Source organism: Candoia aspera, chromosome 1 (genome assembly GCF_035149785.1).
Source record: "Candoia aspera isolate rCanAsp1 chromosome 1, rCanAsp1.hap2, whole genome shotgun sequence".
Taxonomy (NCBI): domain Eukaryota; kingdom Metazoa; phylum Chordata; class Lepidosauria; order Squamata; family Boidae; genus Candoia; species Candoia aspera.
In genome coordinates this window covers 165,287,292-165,311,097 of record NC_086153.1, presented here as the reverse complement: position 1 = coordinate 165,311,097, position 23,806 = coordinate 165,287,292, and the positions used below count along the sequence as shown (strand labels likewise).

General features: G+C 40.2%; 1 protein-coding gene across 3 annotated transcripts; it reads right to left on the bottom strand.

Moving 5' to 3' along the window:
• Positions 1-1,435: 1,435 nt before the first annotated feature.
• Positions 1,436-23,591, bottom strand: RCBTB1 (RCC1 and BTB domain containing protein 1). Of its 3 annotated transcripts, none has more exons than XM_063317777.1 (12): positions 23,397-23,591; positions 20,818-21,009; positions 15,747-15,897; positions 14,494-14,660; positions 12,445-12,603; positions 10,336-10,443; positions 9,079-9,221; positions 7,424-7,614; positions 6,072-6,198; positions 4,692-4,843; positions 3,785-3,915; positions 1,436-2,407 (listed from the first exon to the last, which is right to left on the bottom strand). In XM_063317777.1, exons 2-12 carry the CDS (start codon positions 20,941-20,943, stop codon positions 2,267-2,269), a joined length of 1,596 nt encoding a protein of 531 aa, XP_063173847.1. In that variant the 5' UTR covers positions 20,944-21,009; positions 23,397-23,591; the 3' UTR covers positions 1,436-2,266. The 3 variants fall into 3 exon arrangements, with proteins under 3 accessions (XP_063173847.1, XP_063173846.1, XP_063173848.1); XM_063317776.1 differs by having other exon boundaries at positions 23,452-23,591; XM_063317778.1 differs by lacking the exons at positions 10,336-10,443; positions 12,445-12,603; positions 14,494-14,660; ... (1 more) ...; positions 20,818-21,009; positions 23,397-23,591 and adding an exon at positions 9,519-9,649.
• Positions 23,592-23,806: the final 215 nt, after the last annotated feature.

Below are 23,806 nucleotides of genomic sequence, written 5' to 3'. Positions count from 1 at the left end.
TCAAATTAAACTATCAGGCATCACAGAATAGCATGATCATTAAACAAACCATAGCAATAAAGGAAATAATAAAATGGTCCTGTTCAAAAATCTGCACTTTCAAAATCACGATCCACAAGTGACTGCCAATCAGGCAAGGTATTTAATCTTTTCCCTACACTTTAGGAGGGTCTCCTAGAAACTGGAAAGTAGGCAAATTTGCAACCAAGACTAAAGTGGGAGGGAGCATACCTTCCCCCCACCCTTCCTGTTATGTGTCTATTATGCTCCGAATAGATTTTGCCAAGAATTGTCTTGCTTTCTCAACCTTTGCTTTCCTGGTATCATTTTTATCCATGACAGGAGAATATTGACATGCTTTGGAGAATCTCTCCAACAACTGATAGCAACATTGCTGTGGTGGTTCAGCCTCCAAACCTTATGCCTTCACTTAGGAGGCAGAACCACCACAGAGGCTGACTTCAGTGGGCTGAGCAAAAGGTGGGTCAGAGTCCAGCACTAGCATGTAGCCAGTCCCTCCACCATCCCCTTGCTCCAGTATGCAAAGCAGGTTTTATTAAAAATTGTAAGAGAGCAGCACAATGGTTTAAAAGGCTATTGAATGTTAGGTTGCTTCATCAGAAAATGCGGTAGCCCCACTTGGCTTTAATTCAACTTCTGAAGTATGACCTAGTTCTGGACACTGCAGTTTTAAGATGAACAAATCAGGGTAAGTTCAGAGAAGGACAACAGTAACAGAAGTGGTACAGCAATACAGATTTCCTCCTGCAAATAAGGAAGTATTACATCTCTTGGGTATGACTAACCAGAGATGAAGAGGCTGTGTGATCACCATATTAGGTACTAAAAGAGCCATTTTGTTCTCCACTGTGCACAAGAGCATAAGAAGAAGTAACAGCTTTAGATTACAAAAGAGGCAGATAATGGCCTTAGAAACAGAAGAGCTAATTCCAATACAGTACAGGTTTTTAAACAGGGTGATCTTCTAAAATCTGTGGCAACAGATGTGCTGAGGCAGCACAGGACAGGTCTTTATGTTTAAGGATCCTTCCAGCTCACCTGATCCTGGCAAGGTAAGAGGAATGTGGGAAGAAACCCTGATCCATCCTTGACAGCAAGCTTATTCATGCAAGAACTGAATTTAGTAATCCAAAAGTAAATTAACAGCCCTCAAGTCAGAGTCAAGCATCAGCCACTCCAAGGAGAAAGAGGAAAGCATAACTCTTGCCAGATACCAAATTTGAAAGCAAACTTCTCTAATAGCAAATATTCCAATAGATTTCATTAAAGGCTTTTCCCATTTATTCACTTTTTTCCAGAAATGCTACACAAATAATTAACTATCTTCATTCCCACTCTGTGCGTGTGAAAAGCAGCAGCCCAGAACAACCCTTTCAGTCTCACTCAGAATACCACAGTCCTCATATAAAGGTGATTTTATGCACAATTTTAATAGATAAATTTAGAACTCACAATAGGCAGACACCCATTTTTATTACATAGTTTATATATAATTGCAATACAAAACAGATTTCCAACAGTCATCAGCTTTGAACAATCGAAGTCCGCAAAATAGGGCAACATTTAATTCTTCTCCAAAGATGACCAGCTATATACATCAAAGGAAGTACAGAAACAATAATTCCAGTTTGTTTATGAAAGACTAGTTGGTTCTTCAACATTTCAGAGTTAAAATTGTATATCTCAGTATACTTACAGTGCAAATCTATTACATCCCACTGAATTCAGTGAGGCTTATTCCTAGATAGGTGGACCCAGGAACGCAGCATTGTTTCACTGACCAAGTTCTTTTCAAATGACAGGGATGTAAACTTCCTTCATATATATGCAGACAGGATGCTTCCTTTTTTCAACACTCCCATTATTCCGTGTAAGTTATTTTGCTTCCCATTGCCATGAGAGTGCTTCAAAAGAACAAGAGGTACCACAATGTCGTCGCAAACAGATTAACAAACCATATTCAGAGAACAATCACTGACATTATCTTTGGCAACTTCTAACCACTCCATTGATTCTTCTGATTTTCTCCGCCACAGAGTTACTTAAAACAGTAAATAGATCCAGCTCTCTAGAGTAACAAAGTCCAAGTAAAGTGTTTGCTGCTTAATTTGGAACTCCTCTAAAAGTACAGCTGTTGGGCAAGTGCTTTTATACTGCAGGTGATATAATTAACTGGACATATGAGAAAAAGGCATGAAATCACATCAGCTGTGGCCATAACATCCAAAACAAACAGTTACATCACTCAGTTCTTAAAGGCTCCATATTTACTGGCTTTAGCAATGAATTCCTTTAGCAGAGAACCATCCATTTGCCAAAAGGCAGCTGTCTGGGTGACTTCAGTCAAGTGATTAACACAAAACTTAAAGCAGAATTCTTCTAAATCCTAGACAGAAGACAAAAAGTGTTTCTTTAAACTTCTTCAAAACAAGTTTTTAAGTTAAAGCTTTCAATACTACCAGTGCTGAAGGAAAGCATTGACAATATACACAGTATTTGTTGTTTTCAGCTGTCATTCTGCCACTTGTTTTAGCCACAAATCAATAGATAACTTCTTTCCACTTCATGTGTCTTAAAAACTTTTTCCACGTATATGGCAATACAATTTGAAGTAGGTATAAGTAGGTATAGTGGCATTAAGTGATTGCTTTCTAACTATTGTTATTTCCAGATTATATTACAATTATCTTTGAATTACAAATGACTTCAAGGTGGACTATCTGCATTGAACAAAAACATATCAACAAACAAGTAATGCATTTGGTATTAAAAATAAAATACTGGTATTATGATGAGACAAATTAATTTGCTGCACATTCTTAATGCAGCAGGAAAACCACCCTGTTTAACAGATAAATTACCCCTAAAGCTTCTCTTCACATAATTTTCTCATGACAGCTTGGAACTATTTGCCATAACACTGGAAAGATTTCTTTTGGCAGAAGTGTCTGTTCTAGCATCTTCTCTCTTCGTTTTCACCGCTAAAATGCTTAGTATTTAGTAATGGATGGAGATAACTGTGGTGGCCTCCACTGGTGGCCTTACTGTGTATAACACAAAGGAAAAAAAGACAGCACTTCTGCAATGAGGTACATACGCATCTCCAGGATGCCGTGGAGTGAGCCCTGCAGGAGAGTTTTGATGCTCACTGGGGGATGTGTAGCGTGACTGTTACAAGTTTGGACTGAATTACATCTCCGGCTCTTGTGTTATTGTTGTAAGCACAGGACTGCATTCCACAGAGCCCAAGGCTCAGCACCTTAGTCCTGAATAACTTTACTGCAGCTGAGACAAGGTCCATCTAGTCATAAAGTACAAGTAACTTGGCTAGAAACTAAGGCAGAAGTTGGGCATGAGACCCAAATGCTAAATCATGTGTCTGTCCTCATCTCACACAGAAAATTCACAGAATCCAAACTGATGAAGATTTTAAGTTGCTAATAAACCCATCTGTCACTCCAAGATGCTTTGTTATTTATTCCTATCACCCAAGATCACCCTCCAAATATATACTTCACCCAAGATAAGCCACCCAAACACTTCCAGGACTGTACTCCAACTTCCCACCTGCTCACACACACATACAGCATTCATCCAGTATATATGCATACACGCGCACGTGCACCGCTTCTTCTGACTTCCACCTCCCCTCAATCCTCTGGCCCCTCCTGAAGCCATTTTGTGCCCCTGCTGCTTCACTGTTTCCCTAGCAATGCCCCAAGGTGCACTGGAGAGAGCAGACTTTAGGTGACAGCTGATTTACCTCTGCATCATAGCGTACTGCTGCAGATAGCAACGAGAAAGCATTCTCCACCGTGATTCCTCTTTTGATGAGATGCTGACACAGTTTTTTCAATCGGTTTTCACAGTATGATGTAGCCAAATCCAGAAGTCCTGAAATTCAGATTTTCTATTTTCTTATTCCCATGACACTAAAGTAGAATCTCCAGCACGCTGGTCATACAGTATAAGAAGATGCATTGGAACAGTAAAATCTCTTCACATCATAAGAGGCAAACAGAGTTTCACTCACCAGAAAGAGCTGTTAAACTGAGAATGGTACATACAGTCCACCGTCCCTTCTCACCCTGCTCTGACTGTTTAAGGGAGAGTGGGCTGAATATACCCTTCTGGTATGTTCTGTTTATCCCTTCCTGTAACTGCTGGGTGCCAGAAACTGGACAGCTCCTAAAGCTAATAGACTGTATATACTATAATCATCTTAATTCCCAGTGGAGGGAATTAAGCATAGCGGGAGGGCCTGAAGCCATAGAATAACATCTGCATCTCATGAGTCCCAAACAGGAGAAACGGTCTTGTAATGCTTCCTGGGGGACAACATAACCAAATACATCAGCAATGCCCAGACACAAATTTAGCAAAATAATGGAGCTTTGGTGCAATATAGGCATTCACCATTTAAAGAGATGTTATTTCTAACCTAGCATATCCCAGAACCTAGACTGGGTTTTTTGAACATTCTTTCCCCATCAGTTCGCCATAGACCAGAACTGCAAACTGAAAGGTAAATATGGATAGTAAAGGCATCAAGAGCTGCTAAGGTTTGGGTAAGATGCCACCATCTTCCTCTCCCAGAGAAAAATGAAAACAAAAAATTATCCTGGACACTTAATTTCTCAACATAATTTTACCAAAGATTCCACTACTACCTATAGCATCTTCAGGTGGCAAGTCAACATTGTCAGTGTAGAGGTACTCAAGAAAAGCACGATACACAGGATAGGAAAACTGATCTATGTCTATCACTTCCTTCTCGTCTTCATTCCAATAGGACTGGAACATGGTACGGAAGTGCTCACATCTGCAAGAAAAAAACATGAAAAGCCTCCTCCTGATTTTGCATATTACATTAAGAACAGAAGAAATATAAGCAACACATAACTCCTTCAAAATGTTCTGTTCTTATTCCCTAGCAGCATTTTTGCCATCTTGAACAATCCTAGGACTTTTCTGCTAAAGTCCAATTTTCTATTATTTCCCCAACTTGTTATCCTCCCAGAGTTTGAACTTCAATACCCAAGATCCCTAGCTTTCAATCATGCCAAGTTGTAGTTCCAACACATCTGGAGAATATCAGGCTGGGGAAAGATAATCTATTTCATAATATGCAACAAAAGTTTTGGCATCTTACAGACTAAACCTTTAACTTAAGTTTCCATACTACCTTTTTTCTGTGGAGTCCTTGATGCCCTCTGAGCTTTGTTATTTGCTTGCAGACATTTCATTACCTGCCTAGGTAACATCATCAGTGCAAGTGAGTGTAGGATTTGTTCCAAGTTTATATGCAGTAGTTTGCCCTGCCAGTTTCCGTGGGGGTGTGGCTTTCTCCCTGGTAGTTCCTTGATTAGGGTATTGTTTGCTGCTTGATTGTTTATCTGGTGTTAATCCCTGTTCATCTGGGTGCTGGCTGCTGGAGAGGAGGTGTGATGGTCTTTTTCTTTCCTTCTTAGTCTTTTTATTGACTCTTTTGAATGGTGTGTAAACATGGTTTTTCTCTATGTGTCTATTGATGGCTGATTTGTCTGAATGCCAACCTTCCAGGAATTCCCTAGCGTTTTTGGATTTAGCTTGGTCTACCTTTACCTTTTTTTCTACATACTGACTCTTCAATCATCTAAATTTTTGACTTTTATGAATATTAATTTGGGTCAGTTATTTAGCGCTGAAAACTTACATGACTTTTGAAAGTGCTACTTAAGTTACACTCACAGCAAACAGTTAAGATCCTGATTCTTCCTAATAGCTATTTTCACGTAAGAGATTAAAGCCATATTTTATATCTACTACAGTATTCCACAAGCACTGTAGCCTCAAAAATGAGAGGTTGTCCAGTTTAATCAAATTTAAGGATACATATTAAAGTATTAATCTATTTTATTTTATTTCAACATCTACCCCATATTAGGCAATTAAAAAGGGTATAGAAAATGGCAAGTTCATTAAGGAGGCAAAGTAAAGTACAGTCGCTAAATTAGTAAGACAATTTAGACATTTGCTTTACCATTTGGATGATGAGTTATAAACATTACCTGATTTTCAAAACAGCTTTATGTACATAAATGAATTTTCCATCTACTCTAAACTTTAGATCTGATGTTTCAGGACTATCAAATTCTCTCTTCAGAGACTCTGTCACTGTTAAAAAGTCCTCATGCTCTGTAAAAAACAAATACAACACCAAAAGAATGTAGCAGTCAATTCATGCAAAGATTCAACAGTTGTTACACACAAAGGTGTTTATCAACTTCACAGGAGCACTTCTGAACTGGAGGTTGTGTCCCATAAAGGGAAAAGCTGATCAAAGATCAAAAAATGTATATGGTACATTTTTCATCAGGACACTAGTTCATTTAGATTTCAGCACCACAAAGAAATGTCATCCCATCATTCTTATCAAAAAGTTCTGTTCCAGATGTCAGAACTGGGCACATCTGCAACAAGAAACAACTCTGGTTCTAGAAGGGTAGTCATGCTGTTGTGTTACAGCAAAAAGCAGAATACTGCAGCACCTTAAATTCTAACACAACCAATACACTTAATATTTTGGGTATGACAATTCTCATCAGATGCCATGGTACATTTTTTTTTAAACTGTGTTTCAGTATTTAGGTAGATAAATCAGGTTTGTCATTAATTACACCATTCCCCTGTAGTCTTCCAACTGCCTGTACAGGAACAGGCAGCAGCATTTGAAAACCCTTTTGACTCTTCCACAGAATGCTTCAGTTCCATTTCTCTGCTTGTCTTCTGCTCATCTATGCACCTCCACTGGGTTAAATTCACCATATCCCAGCTCCACAAACTGAACGATCTGATGTGTATGCTGTGGACATTATTTCCTGATCACAAATGTATAAAAACTCAAAAACGTAAAAAATTATATGCAATATACCTGCATATAGATCAAATCCAGACAAGTCATGACCTATACCCATCTCTCACATCTGTCCAAGAGCACCCAAAATAAGCTCTCTTTATTTTTATTTATTAATTTATTTTCATCTTTTTGCAGTCACTGCCCAAGGCCTTGTCAACCCTTCGAGGTAGTCCAGACTGGAAACCAAAACCATGAGAACCAACGCCTTTATTGTAAGGTTACAGCAACAGAACCTTGCAAGTCTGAAACTGCTTCCACCTCCACCCCTACCCCCGGCCTTTACGTTCCGGAAAACTAGGGGGGTTAATTCTGAGGCACTTTCTCAAACTACATTCCTGGTTGTGGCTCGGGTTTTGTTCATCAGTCTGCTGTCTAGGCTATGGCTCTTCCTCTTGTCTCCCAAGGGCATTCTGACAGCCCGTAACAGGACCCTCCCACACAAGCATCCATGAGGATGAGAAATTTTCAGTTCTGCATTTGGCATGAAGTGATACAAATCCTCACCTACTGAGAGGAGACGCCACATCACAGCAGGAGTAGAGAAGCAAGCAAACACATCATCGGTGCAGGAAAAGTGGGTAACATGCGGCAGGACCACTGACTGCCCCCGACACTGACCCCACATGTACACTAAGCCGCTCTGTGTCTTGGCAGCAGACGTGTGAGTAGAATGGCAAGCGGCAATCTCGATGACTCTACACAAGGGCAAAACCAGACCACAAGCATTCAGCTGCAGAGACTTCACATTCGTCCTGTTGTTCTGAGGCTGGCTGGCCATTTTGTGGCTGATTTTACTTCCACTATCACTTTGTTCCAAAGTTCAATATAGAGTCTTTAAAGTTAGGTACCTCCCATAGATAGTATACTTACTGAGTAAAAAAAATGCAGATAAAAGAGTAAAATAAAGATAAGATAAATTAAAATAAAGCAGAACAGAGCAGAACAGAACAGGTAACAGATCTGTGAGCTCTTGTAGGCAGGAAGGTTGTGAGCTCAGTTAAGGAGCTGCTTCTCCTCTGCCATCTTAGCCCTTCCCTCTTCATATTCAGAGAAGGTTTCACCTTACAAGGTGCTTGTGCTAATGGAAGATCTTACAAAGAGTCCACAAAATCACCTCAGGCACCAGTTCTGAGTTAGTGCCTCAATTGCTTCTAATCTTTAATGTAAATTTTCTTTAAAGTCTTCAGATATTTTAAAAAATCATTTCCCCACCCATCTGTCTGCAGTTTAGGTAACTGGTGGCTGATGGTAAGGATTGTGGCCCCATGTACCTTTGGGCCTGTGGGGTATGAAATGAGAAACTAAGAGGCCCCTGCTTCATCGCACTTGCCATCTGTTATTTTTATCTTTTATTGATTTGATTGCAATCTCTTTGTTTGATTGTTGTGAGCCTCCCAGAGTCACCCAAGAAGCACAAGGCAGCTTTGCTTTTTCTCTGATAAATAACCTAGGAGATAACAAACTTTTCTCACAAGAAAGAAGAAAGCTGGTGAGACCTGAGGATAGTTTTGATGAGGAAGGAATGATGGCTGGTGATTCCAGGAACTTGGAAATGCTGAAGGTATGTCCTTTCCAGGAGTACCTGGGCCAAGACTCCTGAAACATCCCTGGGTGGGTTGCGGCAAGGGAGGGGTGGCCTTGGGGCAAAGGAAATCAGGTGCTGGCAGCCAAAGAGAAAATGCCAGCCAGCATTATTAATACCCTTGCTCAACTCTAAGCAGGAAGGGGGTTGTAGGAAAAGCTATACACTTAAACAGCCATTAGCTTCAGCTTTGCATTACATGCAAAGAAACCGTTACTTTAGATATATGGACACAATTAGTGATAAATCACTGCCACATTCCTACTCCTGTTTAGCTGAAGCAGAGAAGGGAGGAAGGTGTGGGAGGAAGGCATTGTGCGTTAACTGCCTAACAGAATACTGCATAAAGTGCTTCACACATCTAAAAACAAAACTAAGGGACTTGCCTTTCTCTGTTAATAAACAGGAAAGAAATCCAGAAGAGGTTTTTTGTGCTACATGTTGGATTATTTCCCCTGAACCTCTGAGCCCTCAGAGCAAATTGCGTGCACAAATCTGTTTTCCAGAGCCATGAACAGAAGGCGTGGGATACAACCCTGTTCCCAGCTCACCAAGCATTAGCTGCAGTGGCATTTACCTCTCCTTTTCCATCATGATTTGCACTGGGCTGAGATGGTTGCTTTTGTTGCCAGTCCCCAACTGCCCGTAAGTGTTTGCTCCCCAGGCATATAGTGAACCCTCATCTGTTAGTGCTAGCGTGTGTGCATAGCCACAGACAATCTGTAAATAAGTGTGCAAAGAAGGCAGGAGTTAGTATACATACCACTCCAAGATAGCAGTGAAAGCTCTTTATCACTGAAACGTAATACAGGCTGCATGCTTTATACACTAGAAGAGAAACCCTTATATGGGGCATAAAAGCTTCAGTTATTATTTGCCGTTTTGTACCATACTTAGGTAGCAATTGGCTAGTCTCTAAAAGCTCATCAGTAATTCTTTAATCCAAAATCTATATCCGTGCTAGGGCCGTGCACACAATTATTAGGGGGAAAAAATGACCTCAGGCAAGCATAGTGCCTTTCTGCTCTTCATGAAACAAGCCCAATCTTTTCCAGGCTCCCAGATGAGACTGAAAAAAGGATGCTGATGCTTTATGAGTCACCTTCCTTTTAATGGGTGGATTCCTTTAGGTAGCAGCATCTTTTTACAGGCCCATTCCAGAAGTCTGGAAAAAATGTGGGCTGCTTTAATGAGGAGCAGAGAGATGGTGTGTTCACGGGAGGTCTGAAGCATCGTTCTCATTCATTCTTGCTAATGCCTGCTATTACTGAGGCCATGACAATCGAACATGCTGGAAAAGCTAAAACACAGAATACTCAAACACGTGCACACTGAATACCATATACCACAGCTCTGACTTTGCACTTCAGATACGTATTATATATTATGCATATTCAAAATGCCTTGGACAGCAACTATTCTGCTGGTCCATTAAGCCAGGCAACAGCACTGACCAATCTACGGTATTACCACTGCTGGTGCCTCTCAGTTCTTGTCCAGATGTCCCTGGGTCAGAAATGGCATGCTTAAACTGTAGAAATCCACCATGGCCACCCATAATGAACTCAAGAGGAGGGCAAGATTTCTTATATCATAGAGCATCACGGGGAAAACATAAAGACCAGGGGACTATTGAATTGGCCATGCCTGTTCTTGCTCAGGCCATTGGGAAACTTTTCATTTGATCTGCTCCAAATATCCCAAGATTGTTCTCCCATTTTTTAATATCCACTTATTAAAAAAACTAGAATTGGAAGAGTTTGTCTTCCTGAGACTTGGGGCAATTTCCTAACAACCATTCAAGTAACACAAAACACTGTATCTCTATACTCACCTGCATTACACACACACCTTGAAGTGCTGCCACTCGGCATGGAGTTAACTGATTGCCATTATTTCCCAGACCCAGTTGTCCATTGCCATTGTAACCCCAGCCATATACCTTGAATAAGGAGGAGGTCGAATTAACCATATGCATTGTTTGTACCCAAAGAGCTACTGTTCCGGGAGAAAAGAAGTTGATGAACTAGCAGAAGCTCAAAAACTTAAGGTACAATGCACAGAAAGGAACCTGATCTTAAACAAAGTGTGTGTTAAATTACTTCCTTTCTCACTTCCTATGTTCGTAAATACTCGCACTATTTCATAGGGGAAATCTTAATTCAGTATCAATTTTTTTTTAACGTAGCTGGAAAACGTTTACTGTATTTTACAAATCTATTTTTGGGGTGCTGTAGCAAGGAGGAATGTTTGAACTTCCTGTGAAACAGAAGGATTGGATCAATAGTTCTCTCTGCCACAGAAGATATAGTGTGCAGGTGTAACAATGTGGTCTGCTTTCTATTTGCACATATAAGATTGATATTCTGTACCTATGGTTACAAAGGGTTACTGTGCTTAACAAGTTATTTAAATCTGTATGTAATCACTCTTGCTTTTGAGCGTTTTTGCACCTTGTATGCAGTCACTCCCACTTCTGAGCCTTTTATCTGTATCACCAATAGTAACAATTAAGATAAACAGAATAGCATGAGCTCCCTAGTCCAACACCTGCAGAGGGGAGGATGAATACTGGCACACTAGAGACAATACCTCACTTAAAATACCTTTGGGGAAGGCTACTTGCTATTGACAAGATGTGTCACCAGGCCATCTCCAGGTGTTGTACCCCAGAGACAACGTCTTGCATAAAATACCTTAGGTAGTAGGTCAGCTAAGTTATGATTGAGTCCGGATAAGATATGCCACTAAGTTATCTCCAGGCGTTCTATTGTTTATTCTCCTTGAAAAAAATATTAAAAGGTGGCAAAAGATTCCATATACTTTGAGGCCTGAAGACCCAGGAAGATGCTAGGCAGCTCCCAGCCAGCTCCAGGGTGGCTTGTCTGCTGTCATTCTGAGGGTTCCTGACAAACTGAAGGGACACAGTTTGTAACTTTCCTAATTTATGCCCAGTAAAACCTGTTGCATTCACACTAGTTTGAGCATATCGTCTCTAAATCCTAGATCTGGTACCAACACTCCTTGAATGGAGATTAGAACACCTCAGGCCTGTACTTGAAAAACAGCCTTCGCACCTTTGGATAATAAAACTGTAGGATAAAGAATGATGAGAGGTACAAATCCAAAGGCCTTGCTGGCTGAGGATTAGCAATTTTCTCCCAGATATTACTGAGGACGCAGAATTTCAGAGAATTTCTCTGAATTGCCGGTATCTACTTCTGAAACTATTTTAACTGGGCGTATGTTTAAAGAGAAGAACAAAAAGGTAATTTTTCCTTTGAGCTGAGCCAGACTCCAGAAGAAGAGCAGGATCAAGATTTGCCTTCATTCTGCAGCTCCTCACCCAATCTTCCCACGTCCCACATTTCTATTTTATTCTTTTGGCTCATTTCAAATATACTGGACCTTCTCACACAACAGGCTGAAATGCAAGGCTTTGAGACAGAAGTTTTTCTTTCTGAAAAGGGGTAGACTTTTGATGTTTTAAAACTTCTCATAATTTTTATGAAGCAAACTTTGGTATTTTATTTGAAAAATGTTCTCTCTTTTTAAGCATTTTTCTAAATTTAATTTGAAAATTGTTGAAGGTTCAGCTAATTCATAAATTCTGTGCCAGTTCATATTCTTCAGAGAATCAAAAAGGATGCAAGGGAGGGAAAATCGACTGAAAATTGCTTCCCACTTCACCAATATACGCCGTTTTCACTACCGTCAGAGAACGCTCCAGAATTTTCTTCAGAACCAAGTTCTAGTCAGTGAAGAAAACATCCTTGTGCAAGAAGGTAAAATTTAACCCTGACCTGCAGAACAAGTGGATGAGGTTTTTTAAAAATCCCATAACTAAACAAGACTTTGTGGTACATCCTCTATGAAAAGCTTATCTAGGAACACTTCCTTCTGCAGCAGCAGAGGCAAATGTGCAAGACCACTGGATGCTCACCTCTCCATTATCTATGACAACAATGGAAGACGTCTGACCGCAGGCAATGCTAACTGCTACCTTGGCCTGTAAACAGTTGGAGACTCTGCGAGGAGTTGGCTGATTTGCAGTTGATCCTGACCCAACTTGTCCACAGTTGTTGTAGCCCCAGGCATATACCTTTTAACAAAGGAAGAAGATGGAGAGACACCAAGGAAGCGTCCCACAAACTTACTTCACAAGCAGAAACATCTCCCCAAAGCATGTACTGTTTAACAGTACAGTCACCAAAGCACCTCGTTTTACAAGGCACAGACCCCAAGGAAATGGCCATTTACAATACTGTATCCTTAAGTGTGCTGCTGTGATTAACATTCCAACTGCTGGCAACAAAAAGCCACTGAAGCAGGAGCCTCTTCTAACACACTCAGCTCACAAAGAACAGGATGCTTCAGGGCAAACCTTCAGGTCAAGTGACAGTTAGAAAGCAAACATTTTTCTGCAGGAAGCGGGAGTCAAGAGGGATCCCATTTTTCTTCCAAAGACAGACATAGTTTAAATACAGTTTCACAAGATGAAACCTGAATGAAGGAATTGCCCAGATTCACCAGATAAAGGAAAAGGCAGCCGTCAGGTTTGAACCATTTGCCTGCCCCCAGCATCCCATTGCACTTTTCTCAGCTTGCAACATTCACTGGAAGAGGGCGGACAACACCATCTTCCTCCTCTGCCTTCCCTTCATTCTAAAGTAGGGCCTACGCATGACATGTGGGTTGCTCTCTACCCATCACGTCTTTTCTGTAATTCTCAAAGGGAAAAAAAGAATCCCAGGCAGAGCGGTGCACAGAGGAAGAGACGGACCACTGGGTCCTACCTTAAGAAAAGCCCCAAGCATGCTTACGGCAACACGAGGGCTCTCTCTGTCTTCTTCCTAACTCTTCCTCTAAGAAAAAATCAGACAGGGCAACCCTACGTGCTCATCGGCTGTTGGGTGGTCCAATCCTCATTACTAGAGGAGGAGGAGGAGGAGGAGGAAGAAAATATGAGAACGTGCTACACCACGGTGAGTTCATGGAGAAGGAAGGAAGGAAGGAAGGAAGGAAGGAAGGAAGGAAGGAAGGAAGGAAGGAAGGAAGGAAGGAAGGAAGGAAGGAAGGAAGGAAAGGCAGGTCAGAAACAACAGCCCTCAACTCATGACCAATGTTCAAAGGTAAACTAGCAACGGGATGTACATATCAAAAACTCTCTCCTTGGAAAAGGTTATATCATTTCCATGCCAGTCAATTTTCAAAGCTTTGATATCTGATGTCCTCAAAGCGAACTGTAAACTTCCAAGCCTTGAAAAGAGACATTAATTACCCCCTTTGGTCAAAACCAACCAACCCTAGCACCCCCCCTCGGTTTGAAATCTTACAGGCTCATTCCCACAGAAGAGACAACAACGCCTGCAAACGCTATCCCAGAGCAAACAGGTCAGGCACTTTCCTTAAACCCATACCCACACAATTTAAAGGAGCCAAGTTCCAAACTTCTGCATGTATTTCTCTGAAACTGGCCATTTTCATACTAAGAAGGGTGTCGTGTATCTATGAAACTCATTCTATCTAGCTGAAAAACTTAGAAATTACAGTCACTTAGAATTTGCAATGGGAGATTCAAGTGTCATTATCCCAATTTTGAATCAGGAAGTCTCTGATTTGGACTGAAACAAAACGGGCCACTGGCTCAGCTGGGCTCTGAATCAATTAGTGAAGCCCATTCAACCTCTTTTTTTTTACATGAAATTTTGAAATCTTCCCTTTTTATCATTACCACTGCATATTTGCATGAATTATAAAGCCCCTGTGAAATAAGACTTACAGAGAAGGCTTATTTCCTCTGTAAACATATGAATTGCATTTCATAAAACATTTATCGGTTAAGATAAAATCTGAAATGTTTCACTAAGAAAACACAGATTAATGCAGCATTAATACACTCCCTTCAAGGACAATTTTCAGACATTTACAAAATAAAAGTAGATTCTTAACAACAAAAATCTGAATACCTAGTTGGAAAGGGAGAACTTACATCTCCATCAGATGATAATGCAAGAGAATGATGGGAACCACAAGCTACTTCAGCTACTTTTTTAACGAGCAAATTGGTAGAAACCTGAATAGGTGTCACACCCTGGTTGGTGGTCCCATTCCCAAGTTGACTGTATCCATTATGTCCCCAGGCATAAACTTCGCCATCTACCCCAAAACAAAAATAATGACAGTAAAATGTGCAATTGGGTAACATTTTTACACCCTCTCAGACAAAACAAGGTTACTGCATCTTAATACAACATTATTATTATTATTATTATTATTATTATTATTATTATTATTATTCCTCTAATGACTGGTTTTATGGGGAGGATAAGGCAGTGGTATTGGAGAACTTCAATAAATTGGCATTACTTTACTGGCAAAAAGTGAAATGAATGAGATCAGCAGTTAGCTAAGATTAAACTCATATGCATTCTTTCTACTGTGAAGAATGTAAATGAACAATATACACTGCATCTTTAAAGCTTATCACATACATTTACCCGTGTTAAACATTAAAGCTCTTTTAACCAAGGAACATCATTATGCAAAGACCTGACTCTCTTGCAAAGTCTATAATGCTGGGAAAGATGGAAAGAAAGAGGAAAAGAGGATGACCAGCAGAAAGGTGGATGGCTGGACTCAGATACCACAACAGTGGGTGCACGGTTGGAAGATCTGGAGCCAGGTGGGGGACACATCATCTCGCAGAAATCTATCTACTTGGTTGCTAAGAGTCGACAGCAACTTGATGGGATACAATTTATCAGTTGACTAAGGAACAGATGAGCATATGTTGTCAGGCATGATGGTAAATTAAACCTTCAACAGGCTCAAACATGCACCTACTTTAGCTTTAAAAACCTAACTTCTAGGTTTTTAAACTTCTAGGCTGACACAAGGAATGAACATTGTTTTATCATATAATGTTTTAAAAAAATAAAAAAGGGGTGAACATTCAATTCCTGCCTCTTTTGGAGATATAATTATATCACCACCACCCTATGACCCTCAGCCGCCGAGAGAAGCTGACCAAAAAGGTACAGTCCCTGGCTGCAACAGGTCTGTCCAGCCTAGTTCAGGGGAAGACGTTGCAGGTGCAATCACATTTCCAAAGGCTAATTCACATCGAGAATTAGCCAGAGGCAGACTCCCCCACCACAGCCATTTTCCCATTTTCTAGTTCCCTAACTAAGAGTCACGTGCTTAGATCTGAGCCTCTAGCACTGCTCAGGAGAAGTTTCCTACCTTCTGTACTAAGGATCACATGTGGCCCACTTCCATAGCTGAGACTGCAAATCCTCTTTCCACATAAACTTTCAAGTTTCTTTGGTATAATAGTACTCTGATTATCTCCAGTTCCCAGACAGTTACTGCAGTTTAGTCCAAATACAAAAACCTGGAAAAAGCCAAAATCGATCAGCTTACATGGATATGTTCATTTATGGCACTTAAAAAAAACCTAAATTGAGTTTGCAGTGTATGAAAGATTTGGTTTACAGTGAAGCTGAGATTTAATAAATATGGAATAAGGGGTGGATAGAAGATGAATCAGGATTAGGAGTCTACACGTTATTTCAAATTCAGGCAGGCTGTTTGGAGGTGTCTTGGGCTTGAAACTGTTTCAAGCTGAAAATGCTTCAAACAACCAATTCACCTTTTCTCTGTTTTACTCTCAATAGCAGTGGATAGATCCATTGACAGTATAGTGACACAACAGGTTCTGAATGTTTATGATCCTCCTATCAAACCCAGGGTCTGTCAATGTTCTTGTTTTACTCTATAATTTCAGGATGAAATGGTTTTGTCTGATAATTGTCATTAACTTCCAAAAAGTTCTACTAGTTAGCAAAGATTTTAAGATAATAGTTTTAACTTTCTTAGAATTGTTGGGAGGGCTACTGAGAGATTGCTCCTAATTGCTCTCCAAACAATGCCAAAGGACAGAAAACTAAACCTGTTTAATAGTACAGATAGTCCTCACTTAACTACTACATTTGGGACTGGCAACTCCATCACTAAGCAATGCAGTTGTTAAGTGAGACATCACGACTGCACCACACTTACAATGTCACTTTTCCCCACAGTTGTTAAGCGAATCACTGCAGTCATTAAGTGAGACATCACATGACTGTGACTTGTGATTTCATTGACAGCTTCTCCATTGACTTTGCTTGTCAGAAGCCGGCTGTGAAGCTTGCAAATGGCGATCTACACAACTGTGGGATGCTGTGACAGTCGTAAATGTGTACTGGTTGCAAAGTGCCCAGATGGTGATCATGTGACCATGGGGACAGTGCAATGGTTGTAAGTTTGAGGACCGGTCATAAAGGTACTTTTTCAGCACTGTTGTAACTGAATGGTCACTAAATAGGACAGTCGTTAACTGAGGACTACCTTTAGTCCTTTTTAGTTTATAATAAAGTCTAAATCACAGATATTACAATAAAGAGGGGGATAGTTCAGATGATACCTAGAGAAAGAGAACACTAAGATAAAATTCCTTCAAAAAATTATTTGATGAAGAATTGCAGACTTAATGACTTAATGTCAAAGCTTATCTGAAATGAGTTGGTTTGGAAAAAGTAAATAACATACTGAAGGTCAAAGTACACAATGCGTTATCAATGGCCGATAAGTTATGGACAATTGTATACTGTATGAAGTATAACATCATAAAATCTGGTATGCAGATGTCTAGAAAACTAATAACAATCTAGCACATTTGCACACAAGGGATTAAATTTCCATGGCATTTCCATCATTTGCCTGATGACATCATAACACAAATGATATACACTGAGATGACATAAACATATTACAGATCATTTGCTTAATACCATCATTATACAAATGATGTAAACCACAGTGATGAGCTACTTTCATATTTAATGGAGATTTGTGAATAATGGACACCCCTTCCCACAATTAATATGTTAAAACAAGATTGTACTGTAATAAATAAAGGTAAGTGGCAGCATCAGTTCAATCGGCTGATCTCAAAAGCCTCAGCATATCAGACCTGCTTCATAGCTGAAAGGGAGACCAGGAGGAATACCAAGGCTATGGGGGGGAAGGGGGAGGAGGAAACTCTTGCCAAACAAATCTACATGGATATGCCCATCAGGAGTTGAGCTCAGCCTACATAAATTGTATTTATCTGAAGTAGTAAATGGCAATGGATTGAGTGAACTCATCCAATATGTTAAAAGCATATGAAGCTGATTTTGAAAAAAAACACAATTCCTTGATGGATCTGTTTAAAGACTAAACCTTCCATCTAAAGCATTTCGTTGCTAATGAAGCTTTAAAAAAAACTTGTACTAAGAGGTCACTTCCTCCATTGTAATTGCAACATACTTATAATAGGATCAGCTCAATACTGGACACTATGCATGGAAAAATACTACTACCCTTTGGCATAACAGAGACCCCAATAACCTTTGCCATCCAGCGAACTGTACATGAGTGAGGTTTTAATTTAACTGAATTGGGGTTGCCACCAAATCTCCGATTTAATCTTTATTTCTCTGTTTACTTAACTACTTCTCTACATTTTCACATAGCAAAATACATATTGTCTGAAGTACTTTTCTTAATCTTCAAAGACTTGTAACACCCGGATAATTACTTATTTTAAGGTAGCTATGATCTAATTTTAGATTTTACTTTATTTATTCCAGCTTGCAGAAAGGACATGTTCTGGCTGCTTTCTACTTTAAAACCAGTCAGAACTTCTCACATTGTCCTCAATGTATGCAGGAGTGGCCAACATATCATTTCATCTAACACCTGATGAGGGTAGTAATAACAATCCCCACACAGACATTTCCATCTGTTAGAGGACAGAAATGTGTCCTACGTGGTTTGTACTCTAACACGTAAGGTAACTTGCTCTTATCAGCTGTAGATGACCTTGGAGAAGGAATGAAACAGTTAGCAAAACATGCTTTAAGCCTGAGAACATTTGAAAGAAACTTAAACGGACTCTGCCTTAACTCTTTTGGGTATAAGAGGGAGGGAAAAGCAAACACAACCAGGCTTTCAAGATTCTGTTGCCATCGTCTATCTCAATAAAGTAGAGTTCCAGCCATTCTTGAGCAGTCTCCTTCCTGACTTGGCCACCTTGAAGGGCTGACATCAAATATGGTGGTGGACAACAAAGACGTGCAATATGAGGCTTTGGCCAAAACAATCTCCAAACTTGTTTTCAAAGAAATATCCTAAGTTGTTAAAAAAACTGTAATCTTTAATGTGAAAGGGGAAATTCTTTTTCTATTTAAAAAAACAATCATATTAACTGTACTGAATTATTACATCTAAATAAAAGAAAACTAAATCAAACTTCCTTTTGTCCCACTCCTTTTTCATATGCAATACCTGGCCCACCACTCAAAAGTTAAAGGGGTCTTTCAGCACGGAAAAAGCTGCGTGCCCTTGCCCGTTCTCCATAGCAATGCAAAAGTCAGCCAGCCCAAGATACATCCTTGTTTCAGACTGAGACTGTCTCTTGCCCTTTCTTTCAAGCAAGCAAAATGTCTTAGACGGCCCTAATAAAACTGGACTTTCCACAGTGATCTATGTATTCTGCGCTCCTTCCCTCTATTTTTACTTGGATGAACTTCTGGTACTAAAACAGAATGTCCTCCTCCCACACCCTTCATACTTCCTTGCATCTAGTCTATTGTATTTTAGTTGTGTATATGACTGCACATTAAGGAAATAAGGTAGTCTAAAATGATGAGTACATTCAAACGATCTGAATATAGATTTCTAACCACAATACAAACAATGTAAAATTTGAGGGTTTTTTCCCTTACTACCTAATGTAGGAACATCAGTGCATGCTGTTTGAAAAAAATATGCAAGACATCATCATCAGTATTGCTATCACAGTGACAATATAAATAGTCATTTAATTATGGTGATTAGCTCATATCAATAAGATACAATATTTAGTGATAGGCAGGGCATGTTGTTGCATATTTTTTTAGCTGGTAAACTAAACAGACAAGCTTCTACCAAGTCATTAATTTTCCAGTAGTTCTGAGTTCTCCAGCTGTCTACCTGAACAGAGTATAGCTTCCACCTTTATAGTCCCTCCGTGCATGCATACCTTTTTAAGTGCTCTGAATCAGCCTCCCTTGTTCAAAGCCCATCTTTCTCTAGACCTCCAGTCTGCACCAACTGCATAGATGCCTGGAAACAAGCTGCTTAGAATAAGCTAGTTTTCTCCCCATCCCATCTCTAAATGAGAAACCACCATGTCACAGGTCAAGCATTAAACAGAGGCTCACACTTAAATCCACATTGCTCCTCATTCTTTTTCTAAGGGACCATCACCACCTTAGGACTTTTGCAGAAAGCAGCTCAGCTCTCTGAGTGTCTTTCAATCCCACTCCAAAACACAGCAGATTTGTCCTGTGATTTCCTGCTAGACCTCTGCTGACTGGCAATGGCAGAAATCAATTCTTCCGCGTGCAATCCTTGGACACCCAAAAAGTCAGAGATAGAAGGCATCAGGTTAATCTCCCAAATGTAAAGATATTAGACCATCTGCAGATCCAAGGCACTGATCATCTATGTGAGAAAACTACACAGATAGGAAATCCAAAACTAGAAATCACACAGCAACCTTTCCCACCCTGATATCCTCCTGGCGTGTCCCAGCTATGGGCTACAGTACTTTGTAAAAAATGCAGAAACAGAGATGTGCAGCAAAGAAAGAACAACAATCTCAACTGGACTTCATGGGAAGAATTCACTGCATTTACTGCCCATGGCTTCAGATTCAGAATGGATTCCCACTGGCTGTGCACTGATGAAACCCTCCACAAAGAAACAAGCGCAGGACAGCCTTCCCCCAAAATGAAGGTTTTGTTCTGGAGTTACAGAATCTTTGTTTTGTAATTGTATACAGGATATTTGAAAGGGAAAAGAGGCAAAGTAAGAAGTGAGTCCTACTTGTGGCTACCTGTTTTATAAAGTCCTGTTTTCTGAGGCAGGAAAAGCCATTCATATTTGCTCAGTGGAAAGCACTCTATGCCCAGTTGTATTTTTCGTAGAAACTAAACAAAACTATTGGTCACAATCATTAATTTTAGTCTGTAACAAAGAAATTGTAATATTCATCTTCTTTAAACTCTGAGATTTATGTTTTAAAATCTGATTAATTGCACAGAAATACAGTTGCAAACCTAAAGCAAAAGCTAGCTATTTTTATATTACCCACTGGATATCCAATGTTTGGAAAGTGTCAGGAAACAATGTTTGGAAAGCAGAGAAAGTGCACACACCCAAGGAAGTGCTATAATCTTACCTCATCATTGTGGGTGATGTATATAGCTTCATTGGCAGATGTTCCAAATACACATGCTTTTCGGATAGTTGCAATTTCTTGAGGTGAAAGCAATGTAAATATAGGCCACTTCCCTACATCCATCATAACTTTGCTGGAGTTACGAATATGCTGTTATTTTATCTGCCATTTAAAATGGCCTCATGGAATTCTCTGGAAAAGAAGAAAATCAAACCCTATTCAAATATGAATAAAGTTCATCTGTGGTGGGTGTCATGATGATCATAGGACTGTCCCAATGTGTTACTAGAGAGGTAGCCCAAAAGAGGGAGGGGAAAAGAATTAAAATAAATGCATAGATTTACCATCAATTTTCACAAGAGATAAAAATGAAAACTGGAAATTCAAGGCATACATCTAAAATGTATATATTACCCTTATAAAATATATCATTTTTGAGTCTGGAAGAAAAGGATTGCTTTTTAAGGAAACTGCAGATTCAAAATGTGCAATGTCAAAACTTATAGAAAATGCTATCTACAGTATTAAGTATGTAAGTAATAAATCCAAGCTGCAGCTCTTGAAACTGGAGAGCGCTGCCAAGCTCATAAGAGGAACACAGATATCTCTGTCCTTGGGAATTGCTGCATGTCACTCTCTGCTGAATGTTGGGCTCTTCTTTCTTTTTTGCTCACCACTAGTCTTAAAATCTCATGCCTGGAAAGTTTTTGCCCACCACAGACATGATCAATTGGTGCAATATCCTTGTGATTACAGTACAGGCACACACATTTGCAAAGGTAACTGTCAACCACTGATCAATAACCATGACCCTAACCCTAGCCCTACCCCATCTGGTGGGAAAAAGTGTACAAGATAGCCAAAATAAGTGGATGTTATAGACTACTGCACAAAACTCACAGGTGGGGGAAAAAATTGGCAAAAAAGGAGCCAAATTTTGATACGGTTTGGGTAAATGTTAAGTACTGTATCCTCTCCTTCTAAACCTGCTGTGTTGGCCCCTCTCTTCTTCATCTTGATCCAGACTAGGAAACAAGCAGCTTCATGCCCTTCCTTACTGGAGGTTCACTGAAGACTCACAGAAGGAAACTGATTACTTCTAACTGGAAGTTTTGCCAAGGCAAAGTAGTGCCACGTATGACCCCTTAATGAATTTGTCACAAAGTACACCTGTGTACGATCGATTACAAATGATACATTCAAGGACATTCATTTTGGTAAGCAGCATATGTTTATTCCCCCTCCCCCACAAAAAAAAGTAGGGATTCTTCCACAATGCCACAATTTTCAGAAATGATTCTGGTTACACTCTCAAATGGATGGAAGGAGAAGGGTTTGATAATGGGGGATTCTAGATCAGGTCGTTTTCCCTGGTCTGAGGACTTCCTGCCTGACTTCTAGCAATTTCACTCTTCTGCAATACAAGAACCTTTTAACAATGTCCCTCTCTCAGAGGAAGTGCCCTTAATACTTACCTTGAACTAACTGAATTAATTATATTTTTCCCAATCTGTTTTGAGGCTTAATTTTGTTCCTTATATTTGCTGCATGTTTACAGAATCATCTGAAATAAAAGCAAGGTTGCTAACACGACTTACAGGCAAACAGGAACCCATAAGTATCAATGCATCATTCTCACAGCTTCAAGCTACATTCTGAAAAGTATTACAATCATAGATAAATACAAGGCTCTTTAACACAATTGAATCTCTCCAGCATCTTAATTGCTAATATAGATCACAATGATTTTCCTTACTGTAAAAGGGATAGACAAAAACAAATTATATAAATATACAGTATGAATATAAAAGGGCTAGAAATATCCTTACAGAGATAACAGAAACAGAGGACCAATACTATGGAGGTCTCTGAATGTTTAAGTCAGGAGGAACAGCACAGCCAGAAGTGACCAATTTCTCAGCACATTCACAATCCAGAAATACTGTACAGAATAGCACTAATAAAACTTATCAGCATATTAAACAATTAAGCCCCTGGGAAAGCTTAAGTCTCATGTAACTATTTGAAGGGGAAATTTATGAGATGCCCTTAACTCTGGAATGCACTAGTGCATCAGGAAATCACAAAAAACCTTGCAGGGTTTTTTTTTTTCCCTTTAGAAAGTTACTATATTGATAATATGTAAGGCTTGCGTTAGAATCATAGTGTATTTCATACGGCAGCTCATATAATACAGTCTCAGCATATTTTGCTTGGATATAAAGGAAAGCAGCTCCAGAAAAAAATCATATAATGAAAATAAGTATATATCCTTCTCGAAATTTCTGGGCAAACTACTAATCACGATTCTACCTTTTCTCAATTGGGAGAGATACACAGAAGTTCTGCAACCTCGCAAAGCCCCGGGAATGCACCCCATTCCAAGCACATTGCTCCTGGAGCTCAGGATTCTCCACGCAAGCCCCCTCCGCTCCGCACTTTAGCCAACCCGGAAGCGACTGACGCGTCAGCTGTTTATTTCCCAAACTGCAACCAACGAATTCTCCCTCCCTCCTCCGCTCTTTTCCCTTTGTGGAAAATACGCAAGATACAGACGCTCCCGTTATTTCTCCACTTACATTCGTAACAAGATAGGAGGAAAGAGGCCAACACTTTCTTTCTGCAGGAAGTCACCGAAGCGGAATGGAGGGAGCCGCCAGTCCCTCGCAAGATATCCCTTCCCGATCGCTTGCAGGAAAGCGAATCGTCGGAACGAGCTTAGCGCAGGGCAGCCCGAAAGCCGGGGGACCGCTTCGCGAGGCGGGGCAGGGAGGGGAGGGGAGAGGAGGAGGGGGCGGGGGCTCCTTCGGCGCGTCTTTCAAACGAAGACAACCCTCACGCGTCTCCTCGCCTCCTGCAGTTTTTGCAAACGCGCCAGGGGCGCGACACTCGCCAAGCTGCCCCGCAGCTACCGGGAAGCTGAGCCACGACGAGCGCATGCGCCGCAGGCAACGCGCGAGGTTTACGGTAGTACCTTCCTTTCCTCTTG